At 49.9% G+C, this 19,734-nt stretch overlaps 1 protein-coding gene across 1 annotated transcript; it reads right to left on the bottom strand.

Annotated features, from left to right (window-relative positions):
* Positions 1 to 4,220: 4,220 nt before the first annotated feature.
* Positions 4,221 to 9,721, bottom strand: WFDC2 (WAP four-disulfide core domain 2). Its single transcript, XM_027622762.1, has 4 exons — positions 9,574 to 9,721; positions 8,868 to 9,011; positions 6,696 to 6,848; positions 4,221 to 4,383 (listed from the first exon to the last, which is right to left on the bottom strand). Exons 1-3 carry the CDS (start codon positions 9,650 to 9,652, stop codon positions 6,697 to 6,699), a joined length of 375 nt encoding a protein of 124 aa, XP_027478563.1. The 5' UTR covers positions 9,653 to 9,721; the 3' UTR covers positions 4,221 to 4,383; position 6,696.
* Positions 9,722 to 19,734: the final 10,013 nt, after the last annotated feature.

The following is a 19,734-nucleotide window of genomic DNA, read 5'->3' as shown; positions in this document are numbered from 1 at the left end:
CACCTCTACCCCTAGTGCCAAGATCCGGCCCATAATCCTAAAACTAACCCTATCTAACCCAGAAGAAACCACAGGCTTTAGATTGTTCATCCCATGAAAAATTTCCAGAGGGGTGTTCACAGTGTGAAGGGCACAAGCTCTGGGGACAGAGCAGCCCTGGGGGGGGTCCCATCTTTTTGTGTAATGAGCTCACCCCAACAGGTCTGGTCTGGCTGGGTTCTGGGGTTGATGTCCCAGCAGTGGGGAGACTTCTGAGTCTAGGACCTCTTGGCTCTGCAGGCAGGACCTACAACTGCTATGCTGCTCACGGCTGAGGGGGTCGCTGCAGCTCCCCCCAAGTACGTTGCACAGCTGAGCAAACCAGATCCTCACCAACAGGCTGCAGCACTGAGTGGAAGGTTAGCGTTCAGTCAGCCGTCATTCTGTTCCTAAGCTTTTCTCACCCTCTTACTTTATTATCAACAGGGGCAGGAGGTGGAGTATTTGTTGTGTTTGCAATATGATTATTTCACGAGTTAGTTTCCCAAAGATGCATCCATGGGCAGGGCAGAAGGGCAGGTAACAGCCACAGGAGCATCGGGGCATCAGTTCGGGATTGGGGGGTGGGGGGAGCTTATGTCACTAGAAGCAAGAAGAAAGGGGCGCCTGGGTGGCTCAGTCGTTAAGCATCTGCCTTCGGCTCAGGTCATGATCCCAGGGTCCTGGGATCGAGCCTCACATCGCGGGGAGCCCGCTTTTCCCTCTCCCACTCCCCCTGCCTGTGTTCCCTCTCTCTCTGTCAAATAATTAAATAAAATCTTTAAAAAAAAGAAGAAGAAGAAGAAGAAGACGCAAGAACAAAAAGACATTTTTTTCCCTGCCCAGTGGCGGTAATGTAACTGCTCTCTCTGTTCCCACATCGTCCCCTAGAGTCTATTCTTAACATAACAACCAGAAGGATCTTTCAAACACAAGTCAGATCACATCTCTGCTCAAACCCCTCTCCTAGCTCCTAAATTCCCTAGAATAAAAGGTAAAGTCCTTGCAGGGACCACAATGTCCTCTATAATCGGTGCCCGCACTACCTCTCTGAGCTCATCTCCCCTCGGGCCCCTGAACGCTCCTTTTTTCCAACCACGTTAGCACCCTGGACAATCCTCAGATACCCAGGGCACACTCTGACCTCAGGTCCTTAGCCCTGGAAGTTTCCTGGGCCTGGACAGCTCTTCCCATAGATTGTCACATGGCTCATGTCCTCCTTCACTCAACTCAGTACTTGAATGATGCCTAATGAATACCCTCTGTGAAGTAACCAACCCTCACCCCTACCCCATCCCTTGGACCCCCTGGTCCTCTTAGCCATCTTTATGTTACCACCTGCCATGGTATACATGTGTGAGCTCATTCATTTATTGACTGTCCCCCCCACTACACACACACACACCCTTGGTACCAAATCCCTACCACCTACAACAGAGGTGCTCAATAAATATTTACTGAATGAGTGAACGCCTCTGCTTATGCTATTCCTCAGGCAGGGTTACCCTCTACTGGTCTGTCTTTAGAACTTCATTTTTTATGTAACTTCCTATTATCCCTCCAAATGCAAACCTGAACTTCCCTGTAAAACAGAGGCTTGTTTCCACGTGGGTGTTACCACACACAGCCCTCTGGACTGGAGACGGGCGTAGAGGCATCAGCAAAGTCGTCTGCTGTTGGAGATGGGAGAGTAAGGGCGGGAAGAAACCATGCCCTGAATTCTGGAGCTGTGGCCGGAATGAGGGGCTCTTGGAGGTGCCACGAGGATGACACTCCCATCTGGAGCCAGCAATCTACCAGGATTCCTGGCCATGGGAGCCATCCTCGTACAGCCAAAACTAAGCATTGCTGTGGTCTGGCTACACAACATGTAGCCCGTCAAGACCTGGAAATGGGGAGAAGGGACCAATTCAGAGCAGCCCCTTTCTTCCTTCCTCTTCCCACTCCTCCACCAAAGACCCACAGAGTCCCCAACATGCAGCAACCACTCGGCGATCAAAGTTGATCAAAGAAATGTCCTCAGCCGGGGTCTCCTCCAAACCCACGCATTTTCTCACCTGACCCACTCCATCCCTCAACCTTCCTTTTCCAGCAGATTCTTCCCGTTCATCATGGGGACCCTTGGTAACCTCCACCCCGGGTTCTCCCCACTTCATCTTCCCCAGGACGCCGCTGGGCCAGGGCCCCCTTGAAAAAGTCCCGCCCCTTCTCAGGGTTCTGGTGGAAGGCCTGAGGGTCCATCTCCCTCAGACCCCTGCTCAGGGTGGTCCTGGGCCGCCTTCTCATGCAGTAAAACCTCCCCCACCCTGTCTGCTATTCCAGTGCTGGCACTTTGTTTCTCGAGTTAAACTGGGAGTAGCAAATTCACCTGCTAGTCCTGATCAGTGGGTAGCCCTGGAGTGTTAGGGAGAGGAACAGCATGAGTGCTAAAGGTTTGCAGAGTAGGTGATGGTGGGGGAATAATGATGTGCATACAAAAGGCATGCCCTGCCTGAGTTAGACGGAGCTCTGCCCAGGGTTGTCGCCGAGGGCAAACCTGGGGAAGATTAGGCGAGAGTGGAGGGGATGGCAGCCACACATTTGGTCCCTAACAGCGCTACTGAGCCCATAGCCAGATGCTTTCGCTGCTGCCTGCAACGGCTGGTGGGGGGGACCCCAAGTGTGGGCAGGGACAGAAATCAGAAAAGGGAAAACTACACTGCCATCTATCGCCAAGAGGCAGCTTATGCACTGAGCCCCGTCACTTGCATCAGGAAGACTCATTGACCTTGCATCCCCGGGGCGGGGGAGGAGCCTTGGGGTCTTGCCTGGCTCATGGCCTGGAGCAGGGACCCACAAGAGGATGAGAAAGATAAGCCAGCCAAACACCAAGCCACCAAGGTTTTCTCTCTCCAGACCATCACCCTCAAGCTGCCCTGATCTCTCACATCCCACGGTGGTTGGAGCAGAGGAGGAGGGAAAAGCTGTTCTGGGGTGCGCGGAGGAACATTGAGAGAAGGGGATAAAGAGAGAGGAACATGTAGGAGGGCCAGAAAAGGAGGCGATGGGGGAACAGAGAGGGATAGAGGGTTAGAGAGAGAACAAGGGGAAGAGAGAGAATGGAGAAAGGGATAATGGGGAAACAGAAGAGGAAGAGAGAGAGCAAGAGAGGAGATGTGAGGACTGAGACCGAGCTAGGTCTCTGAAAGAACACACAAGAAACTGGTAGATTTGGTGTCACCCATAGAAGACAGCTAGGGGCTGGCGGGGGGTGGGGGTGGGGGGCAAGCTTGAAGGACCCTTTCCATTGTTTTGTTTCTTAACCTTTTGAATTTTGGTCCATGTGACTGTATTATTTCTACAAAATAACAGTTTGATTTAAAAACCAACAATTAGGGGCCCCTGACTCTTGGTTTCAGCTCAGGTCATGATCTCGGGGCCATGAGATTGAGGCCGTTGTCGGGATCTGCACTCAGCAGGGAGTCTGCTTGGGAATCTCTCTCTTCCTCTCCCTCTGCCCCTCCCCCACTCACTCTAAATAAATAAAATCTTAAAAAAAAAAAAAACCTCAACAACCAGGGGCGCCTGGGTGGCTCAGTTGATTAAGCATCTGCCTCTAGCTCAGGTCATGATCTCGGGGTCCTGGGATGGAGCCCCGTGTCAGGCTCTCTGTTCAGTAGGGGAGCCTGCTTCTCCCTCTCCCTCTGCCCCTACCCCCCCCAACTCGTGCTCTCCCTCGAATAAATAAATAGAATCTTTAAAAAAACAGAACCAACAACCAATCAAAGGACCCCAGCTTTGCCACTTTCTACCCACGTGGCTGCAAGCAAGTCACCTGGTGGACTCCTGGTCTAGAACTCGGACTGTCGTCAGCCACAGGAAGGGTTGTGGCTCGGGGAGATCTCACAAATCTCCCAGCCCTGGGTCCTGCACCCGGACACGCTGCTGGTTTCAAGCCCCCGGCAATGAATGGGATTGACTTTGGAAGCATTCCACCTGTCTCTGAGCCTGTTCTCTCTTCCATCTCCTTCCCAGGGAAAGGGTAACCCCCAACCTCCCGGGAAAAGAACTACTCCTCAAGCCGAGCCCTGAATGTATGTTCATTGTTTCAGAGTTGATCCCGCCCTGGACTTCATGCCCGGATGACCTGGGCGCCCCATCTCAACCCAGAGTCAGGGGAGGCAGGGACGGAACGATTAAGAATGGAGGCCATGCCCCGCACCCAGTGCTGGAAGTGGTCACTTTATTGGCTGGAAAAGGAAGAAGCGAGGCTCAGCTCTGGAGGGAATACAGCAGCCAGAAAGAGGGGAGGGTAGCTGGGCTGGAGCCAGGCAAGGCCGGGCAGAAACTTCCACTCTCCCACTCCTCGGGCTGTGGTGGCTGGAGCTGGAGGAAGAAAATCATATTAATACATGAACGGCAATATCCAAAATACTAGCCAAGAGGACATGGAGCTTAAATTCTGGACCAAAGCTCCCCTGCTCTCCCTTTCCACTACACACCAGCAAAGCCCCACCTTCCTGAGGTCCGGGGGCTCTGCCTGCACATCTCTGCAGGTCCTAGACTCAGCTCCTCTGCTTCAGACCGTCCTGGGACCTACCTGGGTAACCACAGCCCAACCGACCGCTGTGGCCTTCCTGAGGGACCATCGTCACTCGCCTCCCTACGAGTCCCTCTACCACCAGGAGGTTCTGCTGTGCCTCCGTTCCTTAAGGTAAACTGGGATTAGCTGGTCAAGGAGATCTTATTGATCCCATTTTATAAGCATAATGATTGCAGCTCAGGGAGGTAAAAGCTAGGTAAGTGTCAGAGCTGAAGTCTGAACCTGGGTCTTCCTGGCCACGAAGTCCAGCCATGCTGCTGGCTCTCAGGGAGGCAAGGGATGGCTGGCATCGCTGGAGAGCTCTGGGCCCTCGGGAGACCGTGGTTCCCACTCAGGAACGGAAAGGACCCCTTGAAATGGCAACCACGGGGCCTTGGGCACATCCTCCCCTCTTGGTGGTCTCGGTCTTCCCATCTGTGCAATACTTGGTCCCACCAGTGACCTGTCAGTCCCTGGACTGAGGGCTTATCACGCTAGCCCACGATCAACAGTGAGATTTCAACCAGAGGGCGTTTCCGGGTTCCTGCTCCTCCTGTGTGTCACCCCACCACCGACCTTCGGGCCATCCTCGAGGACGGGCCCGGGGTCATCCCTCTGCCAAGCCTGCTCTCTCCCACCACCGCCCCACCCCTCCCACCCCATGAGGTTTTCCTCCTCTGCTCCCACAGCACTCAGCCCTTCCCTCCCTGGGAGTGTCCCTACTTCAGCCACGGGGCTGCTCTGTGAGGAAGGGCCGTGGTCCCCTTCTGTCCCAGCATCTGACACAGAGACCTTGGCACAGCGCTGGATCTCCCAATGGGTCAACCAAACATGTGCTTTGGGTCTTGTATTTCTTGACTTACTCACACTTACTCTAGGACTTAGTATTGTTTTATTTCTAGTTGCAGGCAGGGGAAGAGAGGCTCCACAATCCTTCCCTTGCAGGGACAGAACCAGCAGAGGAGGCCAAACACAGCCCCAGCCCGCCACGGAGCACGGGCTCAGTACACTTCGAATACACATTTGCTGCCCGCCACGCGTGTCCTGAAAAGCCAGTCTTTGGCCTCCCACTGGCCACGTGCAAAGAGCTTCCCACCTCCCCTCCCCCTCTAGCCTCTGGCCATGGTCCCCTCTCGGGACACAGCTGCTCCTCCAACTGCTGACTTTCTGGGTGCCCGCTAAGGAAACAGAGTGAATCTTCTCTTTCCCTCACAGCCCAATTCACCAGCAAATACGGTCCCATCTACCTTCACGTACGTCCGAAACCCAGCCACTTGGCTCCCTGGTCTGTCGTCTCTCCCGGGCCTCCCACAGGAGCCTCGCAGCTGGTCTCCTGCCTCTGCCACTGCCCCCCAACAGTCTACTCTCCACCCAGCAGCCAGAGTAATCCTTTTCAAATCTAAACCCGAGCATGTCCATTTCCATGGAGGCAACATCTCCAGGTCAAGACCAAAGTCCTATAATGACCTCTCAGGCCCCTCAGGAGCGGCTCCACTTACCCCCGACCTTCCTCTGTGTTCTCCTTGCTCCCTTCCAGCTTCCTGGCTTTTCCTGAAACACTAGGGACGCTCCTGCTTTTGTACCTGCAGGCCCTCACCTGTAACGCCCCCTCCACCACCCCCCCCCCCCCCGGATATCCTCACAGCCCCCTCCTTCAAGTTCTGGCAAGTCTGTGCTCAAATGCTGCCTTCTGGGTAGGGCCTTCCCAGAGGGTCCCTGTAACAAACAAAAAAATGGCAACCCTGCTTCCTGCCCACCCTGCGCCACCCCCACCCCAGCACTCCCATCCCCCTTCTGTTTCCTTTTCCACCAGGGCACTTTTCTCCCTTGAACATTCTACAGAATATACTCGCTTATGTCGTTTTCTTTATTGTCCATTAGCACATAAACCCCGTCCGAGAGAAATCTGTGTGTGATTTGCTCACTCATGGATCATCCTCAGTACCCAGAGCAGTGCACCGCACATGACAGATGCTCAACAGAGACTTGTTGAGGGCATGAAAGCAAAGAAACGGACAGATAGTGAGCAGAGGTCTGTTCGCCCAGGCCCTCCTTTTCAACCACCTTCACAGCGAGACATCAGTGCACTTCCCCTCTGCTCTCACCCCCCACCTACCTCAGAGGACAGGAGTGACACAAGACACCTTCCCGCAACCATTGTAGCAGCATTTCAACAGGCCGGGACACTGGCTGTCCACCTGGCACTGGTCCTGGCAGAGGCCGAGCTGGGGGAAGTCAGTGTTCACCTTGGGGCAAGAACCCTGCTTTTCTGGAGAGAAAAAGGAGCAAGGGGAAGCGGGCAGAGAGGATGCCAGGTGAACACTTGTCCACAACATGATCTCCCACCACCCTCCCCCTGTGTCACAAAGTGGACAGCTGCCTGCTGGCCTTGATCTTGGGGCACCTAGGAAAACCGCCCGCAAGCCCCTCCTCCTCCAGCTCCCTCCATCCTTGACTTTGGAATGACTCAACACCACACTGCTGGTAGAAGTAAAACCAAGACTTGAGCCCAGTCTGTGACCGTCCATTTACACACACACACTTCCTGGGTCAAGGATAAGGGAGCTGGGCTCAATTCCCAGGAGCCCCAAGAGCAAGCCCAGCCAAAGGTCAAACACAGGCACAGAACTGGCTGATCAGCTGCACAGGACAGGAGTGGCTGACTTCCTAGCACAGAGAAACACATTCCCTTGAAAAGGGCAGGAGGTCTGGACACTGGGCTTCCCCAGGACAAAAGGGAATCAGGAAGGTCTTACTGACAAAACACTCCACTGTGGATAGAGGATCTACTCTCTACAGAGGTACTTTCTGTGTGTTATTTCATTTAGCCCCCATGGCAGTCCCACAAAGTTTGGGATTATCATTCCCATTTTGATGACGAGAGAGCAGAGGCCCAGAGACGCAAAGCAACTTGCTGAGGATCACACAGCTAGCAGATGGGCAGAACTAAGATTCTAGTTCAGGAAGCCATCTGGCCCCATCCCTCTTCCTGCCTCAGTCTGTACATCTGAGACGACAAAAAAAAAAAAAAAAAAAAAAAAAAGCAAAGACTGCACCTAACAGTAGGCATGCCTTCTGTCCCCCGCCACCTTACTCATCTGTCTGTCTGTCTGCCTGCCTGTCTTTCTTAATCCTCACCTCTCCTTCTGATCCTCCTCTCTGTGTTCAATTAGAAGCCTCCAGACCCAGCAGCTGCCCCTGATGGGCCAGTCCTCCCTCTACCTCCCAGCTCCCGGCTCCTAAGTCTGAGGTCTCTATTACAAACCATCCCAGCACCTACTGGCATCTTGGGAGAAATAACGGAGAGGGAAAATCCCTGGGGCTGTATTCTGGCTAAAGACCAGTAATCACAACAGCTTGGTGCCCCAGGTCATATCCCTGCTTCTAGTCCTCAGTTTTTCCCTGTGAAAAATGAGAAGCTTGAATTTCATGTTGTCTAAGGCCACCCCCTGCTCTGATGAGCGTCCCCATAGCCTGGGGGAGAGAGTGAGCTCTACCAAGGACATTTTGTGGACCACCAGCGCTTTCGCATAGTTCATGCTCTCAATATTTAGAGTGGAAGAGATTGTTTTAAATACAGGAAGAGAGGAGGGGTGTTCAGGGAGGAGTTCTGATTTCCTTCAAACCAGCCTTCCAGAAGGGGCAAAAGTTGAAGCCCTTCACTATGACTCCCGCGGAACCATGGAGTGACGGTGTGACGTTGGGCAAGAGCCTTTCTGTTCTGACACTCACAACCACATCTTTAAGATAGGCTGGGCGCTCTCCTTAATGTGTAAAGTCTCATTTTTTCCCTCTGGACAGAGGAATCTGGGGAGTCTTGCTAGGCCAGGCGCTCCAAGTCCTTCCCCCAGAGCTGGGGGAGGCCCCAGGGGAGGGACTCCGAGAGGGCTGGGCGCCCCAGGTCTTGGGAGCCAGCCGGCTCACCAGCCCCGGGCTTTCCCGGGGCTCCAACCCGCCGGGGAGGAAACTGTGAACCGGGTGCCTTGACCTCCGGGAACACCGTCCCAGCTGGTGCTTGCCCGGAAGCCCGTCACACACCAGGGAATGGAATCCAGCCAGGGGTGGGGGACCTCCTCCCCCCCCACACACACACCCACACCCCTGGCTGAGCTTCAGCGACGCCTTTTGTCTCCTTGGGGCCCCGCGAGGAAGCACGCGGCGAATCTGGTTCCATCCGCCTCGACTCTGCAGGGGTCCCTGGGGTTGGGGGGGTACCCTGTGCCCCGATCCCGGCGCTCAGCCTCCTCCAGCCCACCGCGCCCTTCCCCGCCCCGCCCCGGGCGCCTACCGTTGGGCAGGTGGCAGATGGTGGCGCAGCCGGCCTGGCAGCACTTGAGGTTGTCCGCACATTGGGCGTCGGAGAGGCACTCCTGCGTGCAGTTCAGGTCTGCCTGTAGCTGGGGGCACACGCCTTTCTTCTCCGCTTCTCCGCCTGGGAGGCGCACGGTCAGTGGGGCGCGGAGCCCTAGTCCCGGAGGACGCCCACCTCCTGCTCCCAGGGCCGCAGATCTCAAGCTCCAAGGAAATCTCAGTCTCTGGCCCTGGGCGCCCCCCTTACAGCCTTCAGAGGGCCCCACCTCCAGGCCTGGGGGCCCCGACACCTGGAAGTACGGGGGGGGGGGTTACCTAACCCTCATCCTCAGAGCCCTCAATCTTTAGGGGACCCCCACAGAGCTGAACATCCAGGAGCTCCCGACGTCTAGGCAGAGGGTACCCCCACCGGCCACTAGGTCTCCACCTTTAGCACAGAGCCTCTGCTCCAAATTTCAGCCTTCAGTGGTCTCCCCCTCCTCCAGCACATTGGACCCCACACCCTAAGCTCCAAGGGTCACCACCTTCAGGAACCAGGGAATCCTCAAATTTTAGTCTTCATGGGTCTCCCCACTTCTGCCCCAAGAATCCCCATTTCTCCAGCTCCCAGAGAGACTACGTGCGCCTTGGCCGGGCCCTGTCCTGGCCCTCCTGGAGCGGCCGGCTGTCCCCGCCCCGCTCACCTGGGACTCGGGGGAGGCCGAACAGCAGCAGGCCGAGGAGGAGGGCGACAGCGAGAGGACCTGGGTGGCAGGCGGGCATGGTGCTGTGCCGGGGCGGGGTGCAGGTGTGAGCCGCCGCCCGGATGCGGGGATTTAACCACGCGCGCGGGGGCGTGGGGTAGGGGTGGGGCCGCGCGGGCGTGGGGGGAGGGGGCTCAGTGGCCACCGCGGACGGGCTGCCACCTCAGGCCATTTCACAATCCCCTGGGATCAGGTGTCACTCTTGGCCCCGGTGGGAACCAGGAACCTGAGCAGTTTCCAGGCCTGGCGCAGCTCGACCAGCTGCAGCCGGACCCTTGTCCACTCCTCCCCTCTCTCCTCCCCCCTGGGGCCTGAGCGCAGGGCTGCGGTGGCCAGGGCCGGGCCCAGGACTCCTGGGTCTCCGGGTAATGCCCGGGGAGGGAAGGACGCAGCCCACAGGGAGGCAAATAGAGCCTGCGGATTAAGTGGTTGGCTCTGGGGCAGCCAGATCAGAGCGCAGATCTCCGTTTAAGGATTCATGATGGAGGTCTAGTGTAGTCATACAGAGCACATAGTGGAGGGCTACAGAAAAAACAGTTATTATTGATAAATGAACCCATTTGACGCAAGAAACCGAGGCCCATGAAAGTGAAACACGTAACAATCTCAAGCCGTTTTGGATGTGTGTTTCTCTCTTCCTTTCTTTTTTCTTTTCTTTTCTTTTTTTCTTTTTTTTTCTTTTCTTTTCTTTTCTTTTTTCTTCTTCTTCTCTTCTTCTTCTTCTTCTTCTCTTCTTCTTCTTCTCTCCTCCTCCTCCTCCTCCTCCTCCTCCTCCTTCTTCTTCTTCTTCTTTTATTTTCTTCCTCTTTTCCACACCAACACTCTACCAGGGCCGACTGTGTGCCAAGCTCTGCGCTCACTGCCTCATGGAGTCTCACGGATCTTTCCAGCAAACTAGGAATAGAGATACCATCAGTTGTATATGCCAGATGAACCAGACATTCAGAGGTTTAGACCCTTCCCCCAGGGTCCCATGCCAAGCTCTAGAGACAAGGTTTTGAACCCACACCTCCTTCCCCCAAGCCCTTATTTTGTTGGTTTTTTTCCCCCATTCTCTCATAAATATTCGCTAGGTGCCTAATGCGTGACACCTATAGAGCAAGACAATTGGGGTAGAGAAAGTAATTAAAGTAATTAAAGCACTGACCGGGGCGCCTGGGTGGCTCAGTCGTTAAGCGTCTGCCTTCGGCTCGGGTCATGATCCCAGGGTCCTGGGATTGAGCCCCGCATCGGGCTCCCTGCTCCGCGGGAAGCCTGCTTCTCCCTCTCCCACTCCCCCTGCTTCTGTTCCCTCTCTCGCTGTGTCTCTCTGTCAAATAAATAAATAAAATCTTTAAAAAAATAAAAATAAAAAAACATAAAGCACTGACCGCGGGGTAGTGGGGTCTGGTGTGACTCCCATCTTCATTATTTCCTAGCTGAGGAACATTAAATGAATCACTTCTCCTTTCTGAGCTTCTATTCTGCCATCCACAAAGATGATAATAACATAAGAATTCGGGGAGAACATGAATGTAATGTTCCTGCCATGGAATAGCTGTGTATTCATTGAGGGCTAGGTCCACATGATTGACATAGGAACTCCAGCCAGACACATAGCAGGTAGTAGATAAACGGCTCTGAGTGCGCTCCACAACTAAGGAGGCTGACAAGGATATACCCAAGCCTTAGAATCCAGGCTGGCAAACGCCAGAATAGAGTTACCCAGGGCATTAGACAAGACCCTTCCCACTCCAACAATCTGAGATTCTGTAAGCCCCAGGAGGTCTTTGCTGCTGGAGGCTAGAGGGCTTCCGAGGCACTGCCCATTGGGATGACTGGTGAGTAGGGCTTTGGTGACATGTGTGTATCAAGCCACTGTCCCCACAGACGACTCCTGGTAAAAGAGGCTAAGAGTACCTCCCCCAGGGGCGCCTGGGCGGCTCAGTCGGTTAAGCGGCTGCCTTTGGCTCAGGTCATGATCTTGGGGTCCTGGGATCGAGTTCAGCATTGGGCTCCCTGCTCAGTGGAGAGCCTGCTTCTTCCTCTCCCTCTGCCCCTCCCCCTTGCTCATGCTCTCTCCATCTCTCTCTTTCAAATAAATAAACAAAATCTTTTTTAAATTAAGATTTTACTTATTTATTTGACAGAGAGACACAGCGAGAGAGGGAACACAAGCAGGGGGAGTGGGAGAGGGAGAAGCAGGCTTCCCGCCGAGCAGGGACCCTGATGTGGGGCTCAATCCCAGGACCCTGGGATCATGACCTGAGCCGAAGGCAGACGCTTAACGACTGAGCCACCAGGTGCCCCAAATAAATAAAATCTTAAAAAAAAAAAGAATGCCTCCCCCAACTTCCCATGCCCGTCCTGGGGAATAAAGGGGTACTGTGGTTGGGAGGGGTGAGGGTTGTTTACTCTGAGCTCAGAGAACAGTTGACAGCAATGAGGCAGAAGCCAGGTGGGGAACAGCACTGGGCACACTCCTGAAACTCAGTCCAGGGTAGGCAGAGGACACTTTGACGAGCAGCCAGTTTTAGCCTTTGGACCCAGTTGGCTACTGGACATTCACAGCCTTGGGCACAGCTTCCGGGATCTACCCAGCTCCCCAGGCAGGGAAACTGCCCAACCACAACCCTCCCCAGGCTTCCTGGGTTCCCCACTGGTTGGCCCTCTCTTCCTGCAGGAATGTGGATTAGTCTGCGGCTAAGGGGATGAGGTGCGGCCCAAGATGGAGAAGTTTCCTCTACCAATGGCCGATGGCATGAAAAGATGTTTCACTTTTGTGATATTAGGCTCTGGGCTAGGAACATTCATATATTTTCCCTTCTCCATAAAAAGTAAAAAGGGCAAAGGCTTTAGAACCAAACACATTCAGGTCTAAGTCAGCGATTGGCTACTTCCTGGTGTTAAATAACAAACGTTAAACCAAGTACATTTTAAAGATCTAACTGGCTTTATTAATTGATTCATGAATCAGGCAGCTTCCTATCTAGCGGGTAGAGGGGAGCTCCAAAGGGCTACAGAAAAGCAAAGGTTTTTAAAGGTAGAGAAGGAGCAGAAGAAAGGAAATTATTAACAAAGACCCTATTGTTTTAAGCAAGGTCACCCTCCCAAGAGGAACAGAAGGGGTCTATCAGTAAATTTCCTAGCACTGATCAGGAAATCCCCATGTTGACTGGTAAAACCTTACGTTTCTAAGGGGTTGAGACTATAGTCAGGTTAGGTATTAAGTCTTGCTTTACTGACTTGGGGCCTGAACCTAAGAGAAGCCATTTTGGGGCCTGTGGTTCTCTTTCTCTCAAGTATTCCCTTTTGATCAGAGTCTCAGCTTAAATGAGAGCTGTGCTCAAAACGTAAGGCATTAGCATCACTCTCAGCTCTGATCTGTAGTGCTCACAAATCCCGTTGACCCCTCCTTGAGTGATGTACACAGGTCATGATGTTTTTGCTTAATTCCTATGATATTCACAGATTATGACTTCAGGTTCACATGCTTTAAATCGGTCATTTTCTTTGTTCCTTTTTTGACGTTTCAGTCTTAGGGAGATCATTTGCATGGTGGTTAGTGGCTATGAACACACATTTAAAGCTTGTGAGAGACTAGAACACAGCAGGAAGATTATTATGATTATTATAAACAGCAAAATTCCCAATATTTGGAGGGCGCTTTGAAGCCGTGGTCCCCAAGACCCCAACCAATCAAAATTAAGTAAGTCAGGGCACCTGGGTGGCTCAGTCGGTTAAGCATCTGCCTTCGGCTCAGGTCATGATCTCAGGGTCCTGGGATGGAGCCCCACATCGGGCTCCCTGCTCAGCAGGGAGCCTGTTTCTCCCTTTCCCTGCTCGTTCTCTCTCTCTCAAATAAATAAATAAAATCTTTTTTTAAAAAATTAAATGAGTCAAAGAAAGACCCCACCGAAGAAATCACTCTTTTAGACCAAGTGGCTTGCTCAGTGATCTTATGTAATTCAGTTCTGACTTCCCCAGAAGTGTTAATCCAGGGATCACAGGTGGTGTTGGCCACAGCAGACACTTCCTAGTTCAGCTAAAAGATAATCAAGGGCTATTTTATTATCAAGAACAACTTTGGCCAGAGAGTCTAAGGATCTCTGTTGGGCATCTATTGCTTTAACAGCAGATGTTGCAACAATTTCAAGAATTAAGAAGTTCGTGATCACTTACATTTACAAGCCTCACTTAACATTTATCCTTAATCAGGGAGGTAGGAATCTGCCAAAAGGAGTGAGTCCTGAATAATGAAAGCCTCAGGGTAGATCCTTTTTAACTCACGATGTAAATTTCGGGAATGTCTTATTTTGCTTGAGAAAAGTTAAGGGCGCAGTTAGATTGTCCCCTAGCCTGAAATAAAAAGTTATTTTAAATTCTAGACGTTAGCCCCCTTAGGAGTGGCCAGGGAGATAACAGATGAGGGTGTTGTCTTCCAGGCCAACGTCAGGGTAAAGGAAAGGAAAGGAAGGAGATTGTTGTGTTTAAAGTACGAAGTCAAAAGATTTATATGATCTGAAGAGAAACCAGAATAAAGTAGGAAGTCGATCAGTCATCTTGGGTGGAAGCAGTCTACCTAGAAGTCAGCTACTGCTCTTCCTCGTCAACTTGACTTGGAGGTGTCCAGCATCTGTACAGGATCAGGTAGTGAGCCTCCTTTAGCTGTGGGTTGTGTACCCAAGGCTCAATACCTTCTAGTTTTGCAGCAGTGTTAGTCATCAGGAACAATCGGTAGGGTCCTTTCCAACGGGGCTCGAGGGCTGTCTTCCTCTGATGATGTTTCTAGAATACCCAGTCACCGGGCTTTAGACTGTGACCAACAGGTTCCTTTGAATTGGGATCTGAGAAGGCTTCTTTTTTTTTTTAAAGATGTTGCACGTTCTTTTTTTTTTAAGATTTTATTTATTTATTTGAGAGAGAGAGAATGAGAGATAGAGAGCACGAGAGGGAAGAGGGTCAGAGGGAGAAGCAGACTCCCCGCTGAGCAGGGAGCCCGATGTGGGACTCGATCCCAGGACTCCAGGATCATGACCTGAGCCGAAGGCAGTCGCTCAACCAACTGAGCCACCCACGCGCCCCTGAGAAGGCTTCTTTAACCTGTTGATGACAGGCTTGAGCATAAGACTTTAGAAGCTTAACAGTAGCTGGGCGTACTAGAACAAGACAAGGGATCAGCGGAAGGTTGTATACTGATGGAATTCCAAGAAGTCTGCAAGATTTTCATGAGGCGTTATATGATCTGTCCAGTGAAGTGGGAGCTTCATTCACTGGAGATTATAGAAGATATATCCCAAGTGGGAAACACATTTTTAACATTTTTCTCCCCACATGGTGAGGGCATCAGACTTGGAGCAGGGAAAAGTTTCAACCCATCCAGAAACCATACAAGCAAGAACAAAAACATATTGGTAACCCATACTTGGTGGCTGTTAAAAAATCCAGCGGCAGGTGTTCAAAGTGTCCAGAGGAAGGAGGTCGGAGGCCCCTGGAGAAAAAAACAGTTTTTCCAGGATTATGGACCTGACAAGTCAGACATTGCTGGTAGACTATTTTTTGCTATATTCTAGAAGTCTTTCCACCAATGTCCATTTATAATTTGAGTCATCTTAAATGCCCTATGGTGGGCAAAGGAATGCAAACACCAAAAAGTGGGGTTTGTCAGGGTAGCCGGGAAGAACCAAGCAGTTGTCTTGGTTTTCCCATAGCCCTGTTTGTTTAATTTACAGCCATTCTTTATCCACCTTAATTTCTCTGCTTGAGGAGCTGACTGTTGCCATGTTACCAGGACATCAGGATGGCAAAGGTCTGGCAATGAGGGGTCATTACTGTAGAAATAGAATGGACTTTACCCCCATGTGCCATGATCTTACAAATACAACATTGAGAAAGTTTAGTATTACTTCTTATTTGACAATGCTTCCCATGCAATTGGACAGGTCAAATCCGCCTAGTTAGTTTAGCCAATCTTTTGGAATGTTCGAGGTCAAAAAGAGTTAAGCAGACCAAAAGTCTTAAAAAAAAAAAAAGTCCTTTAAACAGAGAGAAAACCAAATTCTAATGTTGCGCCAGCTTACTCTTGATCTTAAAACTTACTCATTCCAAAGAAATTGTGCAAAAGATACAAATAAACAATTCACTAGTAAGTAAAGTAAAAGAATAAATTTTAAAAACCAAACAAAAAAACCCAGCAAAAACTGCACCTTATTCATTCCGATCTTAGTCAGTCCTGACCACACATAAAATTCCTTCCCAAAGGGGGCGCCTGGGTGGCTCAGTAGTTTAAGTGGCCGGCTCGATTTCTGTTCAGGTCGTGATCTCAGGGTCCTGGGATAGAGCCTTACGTCGGGCTCCGTGCTCAGTGGGGAGTCCGCTTGAGGATTCTCTTTGCATCTCCCCCTGCTTGTGCGAGTTTTCTCTCTAAAATAAATCTTTAAAAAAAATTCCTTCTCCAAGATTTTTTTTTTTCATGAAACTTCTACAACTTTCTTTTTCACATTCAAATGTTGTCCTCAGTTTTCCCTCTTTAAATAACCACCCCTGGGGTGCCTGGGTGGCTCAGGTAGTTGCGAGTCTGCCTCTAGATCTCTGCTCAGGTCATGATCAAACGGTCATGAGATAGAGCTCTGCACTGGGTGTGGAGCCTGCTTAAGATTCTCTCTCTCGGGGCGCCTGAGTGGTTCAGTCGTTAAGCGTCTGCCTTTGGCTCAGGTCATGATCCCAGGGTCCTGGGATCGAGCCCCACATTGGGCTCCTTGCTCGGCGGGAAGCCTGCTTCTCCCTCTGCCACTCTCCCTGCTTGTGTTCCTTCTCTCACTGTGTCTCTCTCTGTCAAATAAATAAATAAAATCTTTAAAAAAAAAAAAAAAAGATTCTCTCTCTCCCTCTCTGCTCCTCCCTCTCTCTCACTCTCTCTCTCTCTCACTTTCTAAATAAATAAGTAACCAACCTCTCACTTTAGGACAAAATTACTTTCTTTTCCCTCAATAAAAATGTATTTCTGTTCCTCATATTTTTTTCTTTTTACCAAAACCACACATCTTACTTTCTTGCATTGTTGTTTCCTTTATTAGAATTTTTAACTCTTAGGAACCTTAATTTCTACTGAAAGCTAATAAGTAAGCAATTGTGACCTGTTACACCATCATTCAAGAGTAGCAAATTGATAAATGTATTTTACAATTTTTAGAAACGTACATTTCACCACAGTATAGTATAGTCTTTTAATAAAACAGGTTTACTAACAGACCCAAATTTATCTCTAGTTTCTCTGTAATAAGGAAGCCAAAATTCAGTACGTTCGGTAATTAATGTTACAGTATTTTATTTTACTTGGAAATGATCTAGATCTTTAATGAATTTAACTTATCACTTAACCTAACTCAGTAATTACTGTTGTAGTATTTTATCTTATTTGCAAATGATCATTAAAGAATGAATTTAACTTATCACTTAACCTAACTCAGCAAAACTTTAAGGTGTTAGGTTACCAAAAAGATTTGGGAGACAATTTAAAGTTTAGCTAAAAATCATTTTATCTTATTTACACCTGTTTAATTTACTTGTTATTAACAATTATGCTTAGATTACCCATAAAAACTTTGTAAGACATCAAAGTCAGTGATTCTCCCAAGCTATTTTTTAAAAAATTTTCTTTTGTAACAGAGATCATATCAACTTATTTAACTGAAGTAAAGCCAGGCAGAATAAAAGTCTTAATTTTAATACTGATAACTCTGAAGACATGTCTATTTTTTTAAGTTTATCTATTTTTAAGATTTTATTTATTCATTTGAGATAGAGAGATACAGAGAGAGAGCGTGAGCAGGGGGAGAGGCAGAGGGAGAGGGAGAAGCAGGCTCCCCGCTGAGCCAGGAGCCTGAGACATGGTGGGGCTCCATCCCAGGATGAAGGCAGACGCTTAACCATCTGAGCCACCCAGGCGCCCTGTAAGTTTATTTATTTTTTTAATAATCTCTACACCCAGTGTGGGGCTCCAACTCAGGACCCGGAGATCAAGCGTCGCAGGCTCCACGGACTGAGTCACCCAGGTGCCCTAACATGTCTATTTTCAGTAAACAAACAATCGAATGTTTTCCCAGATTAGGTGAACTTGAAAAAAACTGGGGGTTAGTTTCTGTCTTTCTGAGAGTTTTAGAAGGCCCAATCCTTGTAAGTGGTTACTTTCAAACCTACTAAATAGGGCTCTTCTACAAATTAATATTAGCAGTACCACCCAGAAGTAGAACAGTATCTCACATTTACGACACACACATAAACACACAGATGTAAAGACCTTAGAGTTACTAAGATTTCGTGAAGAAGATTTTTGAAATTTGTATTTGTCTCTGGAGTTAATCTTAAAGAAGCTATAGAAGATTTTGGGCACAGGAGCCCTTTTAGAAGTTTGTGTTTTAAAAAGGCCTCCCCTGCCCTTTCTTCTCAGTCTCAGCTGATTGTGGGCTGTGTTCACATTTCAGAGGCATGATAAGATGTGTAACTTTAAGGGATGGAGAAAGAATGCAAGTGTTTCTAAGAAGGACGTCGGTTTTCTAAAGCCATTAATTTACACGCCGTTTAACATAAATAGGGAAAGCTTAGGGATTTGTAAAGGAAGAGGAAAACTTTAAACTTGCCTCCAGCGCTGCATTTCCGGTTTTGTTAAGATTTGTAAAATGTGGGAAAATGGCTTTCAATTCCTTAAAGAATTGCTTTGTAACTGCAATGTCCTCACAAGGTTGCTCCACCTCTCCAACTCCCTTATCCTCAACTTGCTTCTTTCCATTGGAGTACGTAGTTGTCATTTTAAGTCTCTCTGGCAGTGTTGAATAACTCCCCTTGGTCCCCAAAGAGGGGGCAAAGAATATTACCTTTCCAAAATCCAAAGTCACTCCCAGTGGGAGCCAAAAGAAAGAACCAACCACCTGCCTGCCCAGGCAGGCAGAAAGCCCAGCCCAGTGATGAGGTTACAATGCAAGAAGAGAGTAGCTATCTCTGGGAGAAAAAGGCTCAATAACCAGTGGGTGGGGATTTGGAAAGGAAAGGACAACGTGAAATTTTGTTTTCCTCTCTCAACCGGGCCCTACAAACAGAGATTCAGAAGAGATGATTCGGGTAAGAATTTTCACCCTTTGCTGGCTCCTGCCGGTTCTCCCAGGATCTACCCCCCCCCCACCCCCAACAGGCTCCGGTGTTTAGAGCTTCCTCTTGGCTGTTTAAGAGAATAATGTAGCGATTTACCAGAGAATCGCTCAGTTCTGACAACTCTACAGGTAGATATGGGGTGTGGTGTTCGTAAGTCCATTAACTTGGTGGACTTTTGTTTAGGGGGAGTAGTCGTTTCAGAATGGAAAAACCCATTCAGAGAGAGGATTGGTAGAAGGAGCATTCAAAGGAGGACAGAGGGGAGCAGGGAGTTACATCAGTCCTACAGGCTTTTGTCTTAGGTACCTCTTCCATCTTTAATTATTAGCCTTTTGCAATTATCTCTTCATGAAGCTACTTTGGAATTTTGAAAGCTTTTGGAGGCTTCTGCTTGCCAGTTAAAATAGGGTTCCCATTTTAACTTGGGCACCCTTGCTTTCAAGGGCACTTCTTAAATGATCTTACCTAATTGGGACATTCTCCATATTGGCCATTGTATTTCTGGGTTGTAATTCCCCAGAGGGCAGGCAGCAGTTTGGTAGGATCCTGGTCCCAAATGGAGCAAACCCACATTTCTGCCCAGCCGTATCTAGCTGCAAATGTGCTGCAACTCACATATTTGCCAGCTCTATTTGGGGGCCCCAACCGGATGGCTGTCAAGCCAAGTTCCTTAGGACACAAACAAGCTTTGTAAGATTTTGCTGTTTTTGCTGGATGTCTGTACCTTCCAGGGTATGGTTCTTAGACATGAAATAAGCAGGTGTGCTGGAAGGTGGCATGCTTGACTCTAGAATTTAAGGGTCCCATTAGCTAAGCCTTTGGGAGCTGAACTAATACCTAAAAGGGATATGCCGAGGGGTTGGGGTTTGTGTGTGTCTTACAATGTACCTCGTTGCCCAGAAATTTTCTTGAGGTTAGCTGGTAACCTAGTCAATCGAACCCGTTCTGTGATCAACTTATTCTACCACAAACTCT

The sequence above is a fragment of the Zalophus californianus genome, chromosome 8, assembly GCF_009762305.2.
Source record: "Zalophus californianus isolate mZalCal1 chromosome 8, mZalCal1.pri.v2, whole genome shotgun sequence".
Classification (NCBI taxonomy): Eukaryota; Metazoa; Chordata; class Mammalia; order Carnivora; family Otariidae; genus Zalophus; species Zalophus californianus.
Note: the sequence above shows the minus strand (reverse complement) of the source record. Positions and strands in the feature narration are given on the sequence as shown.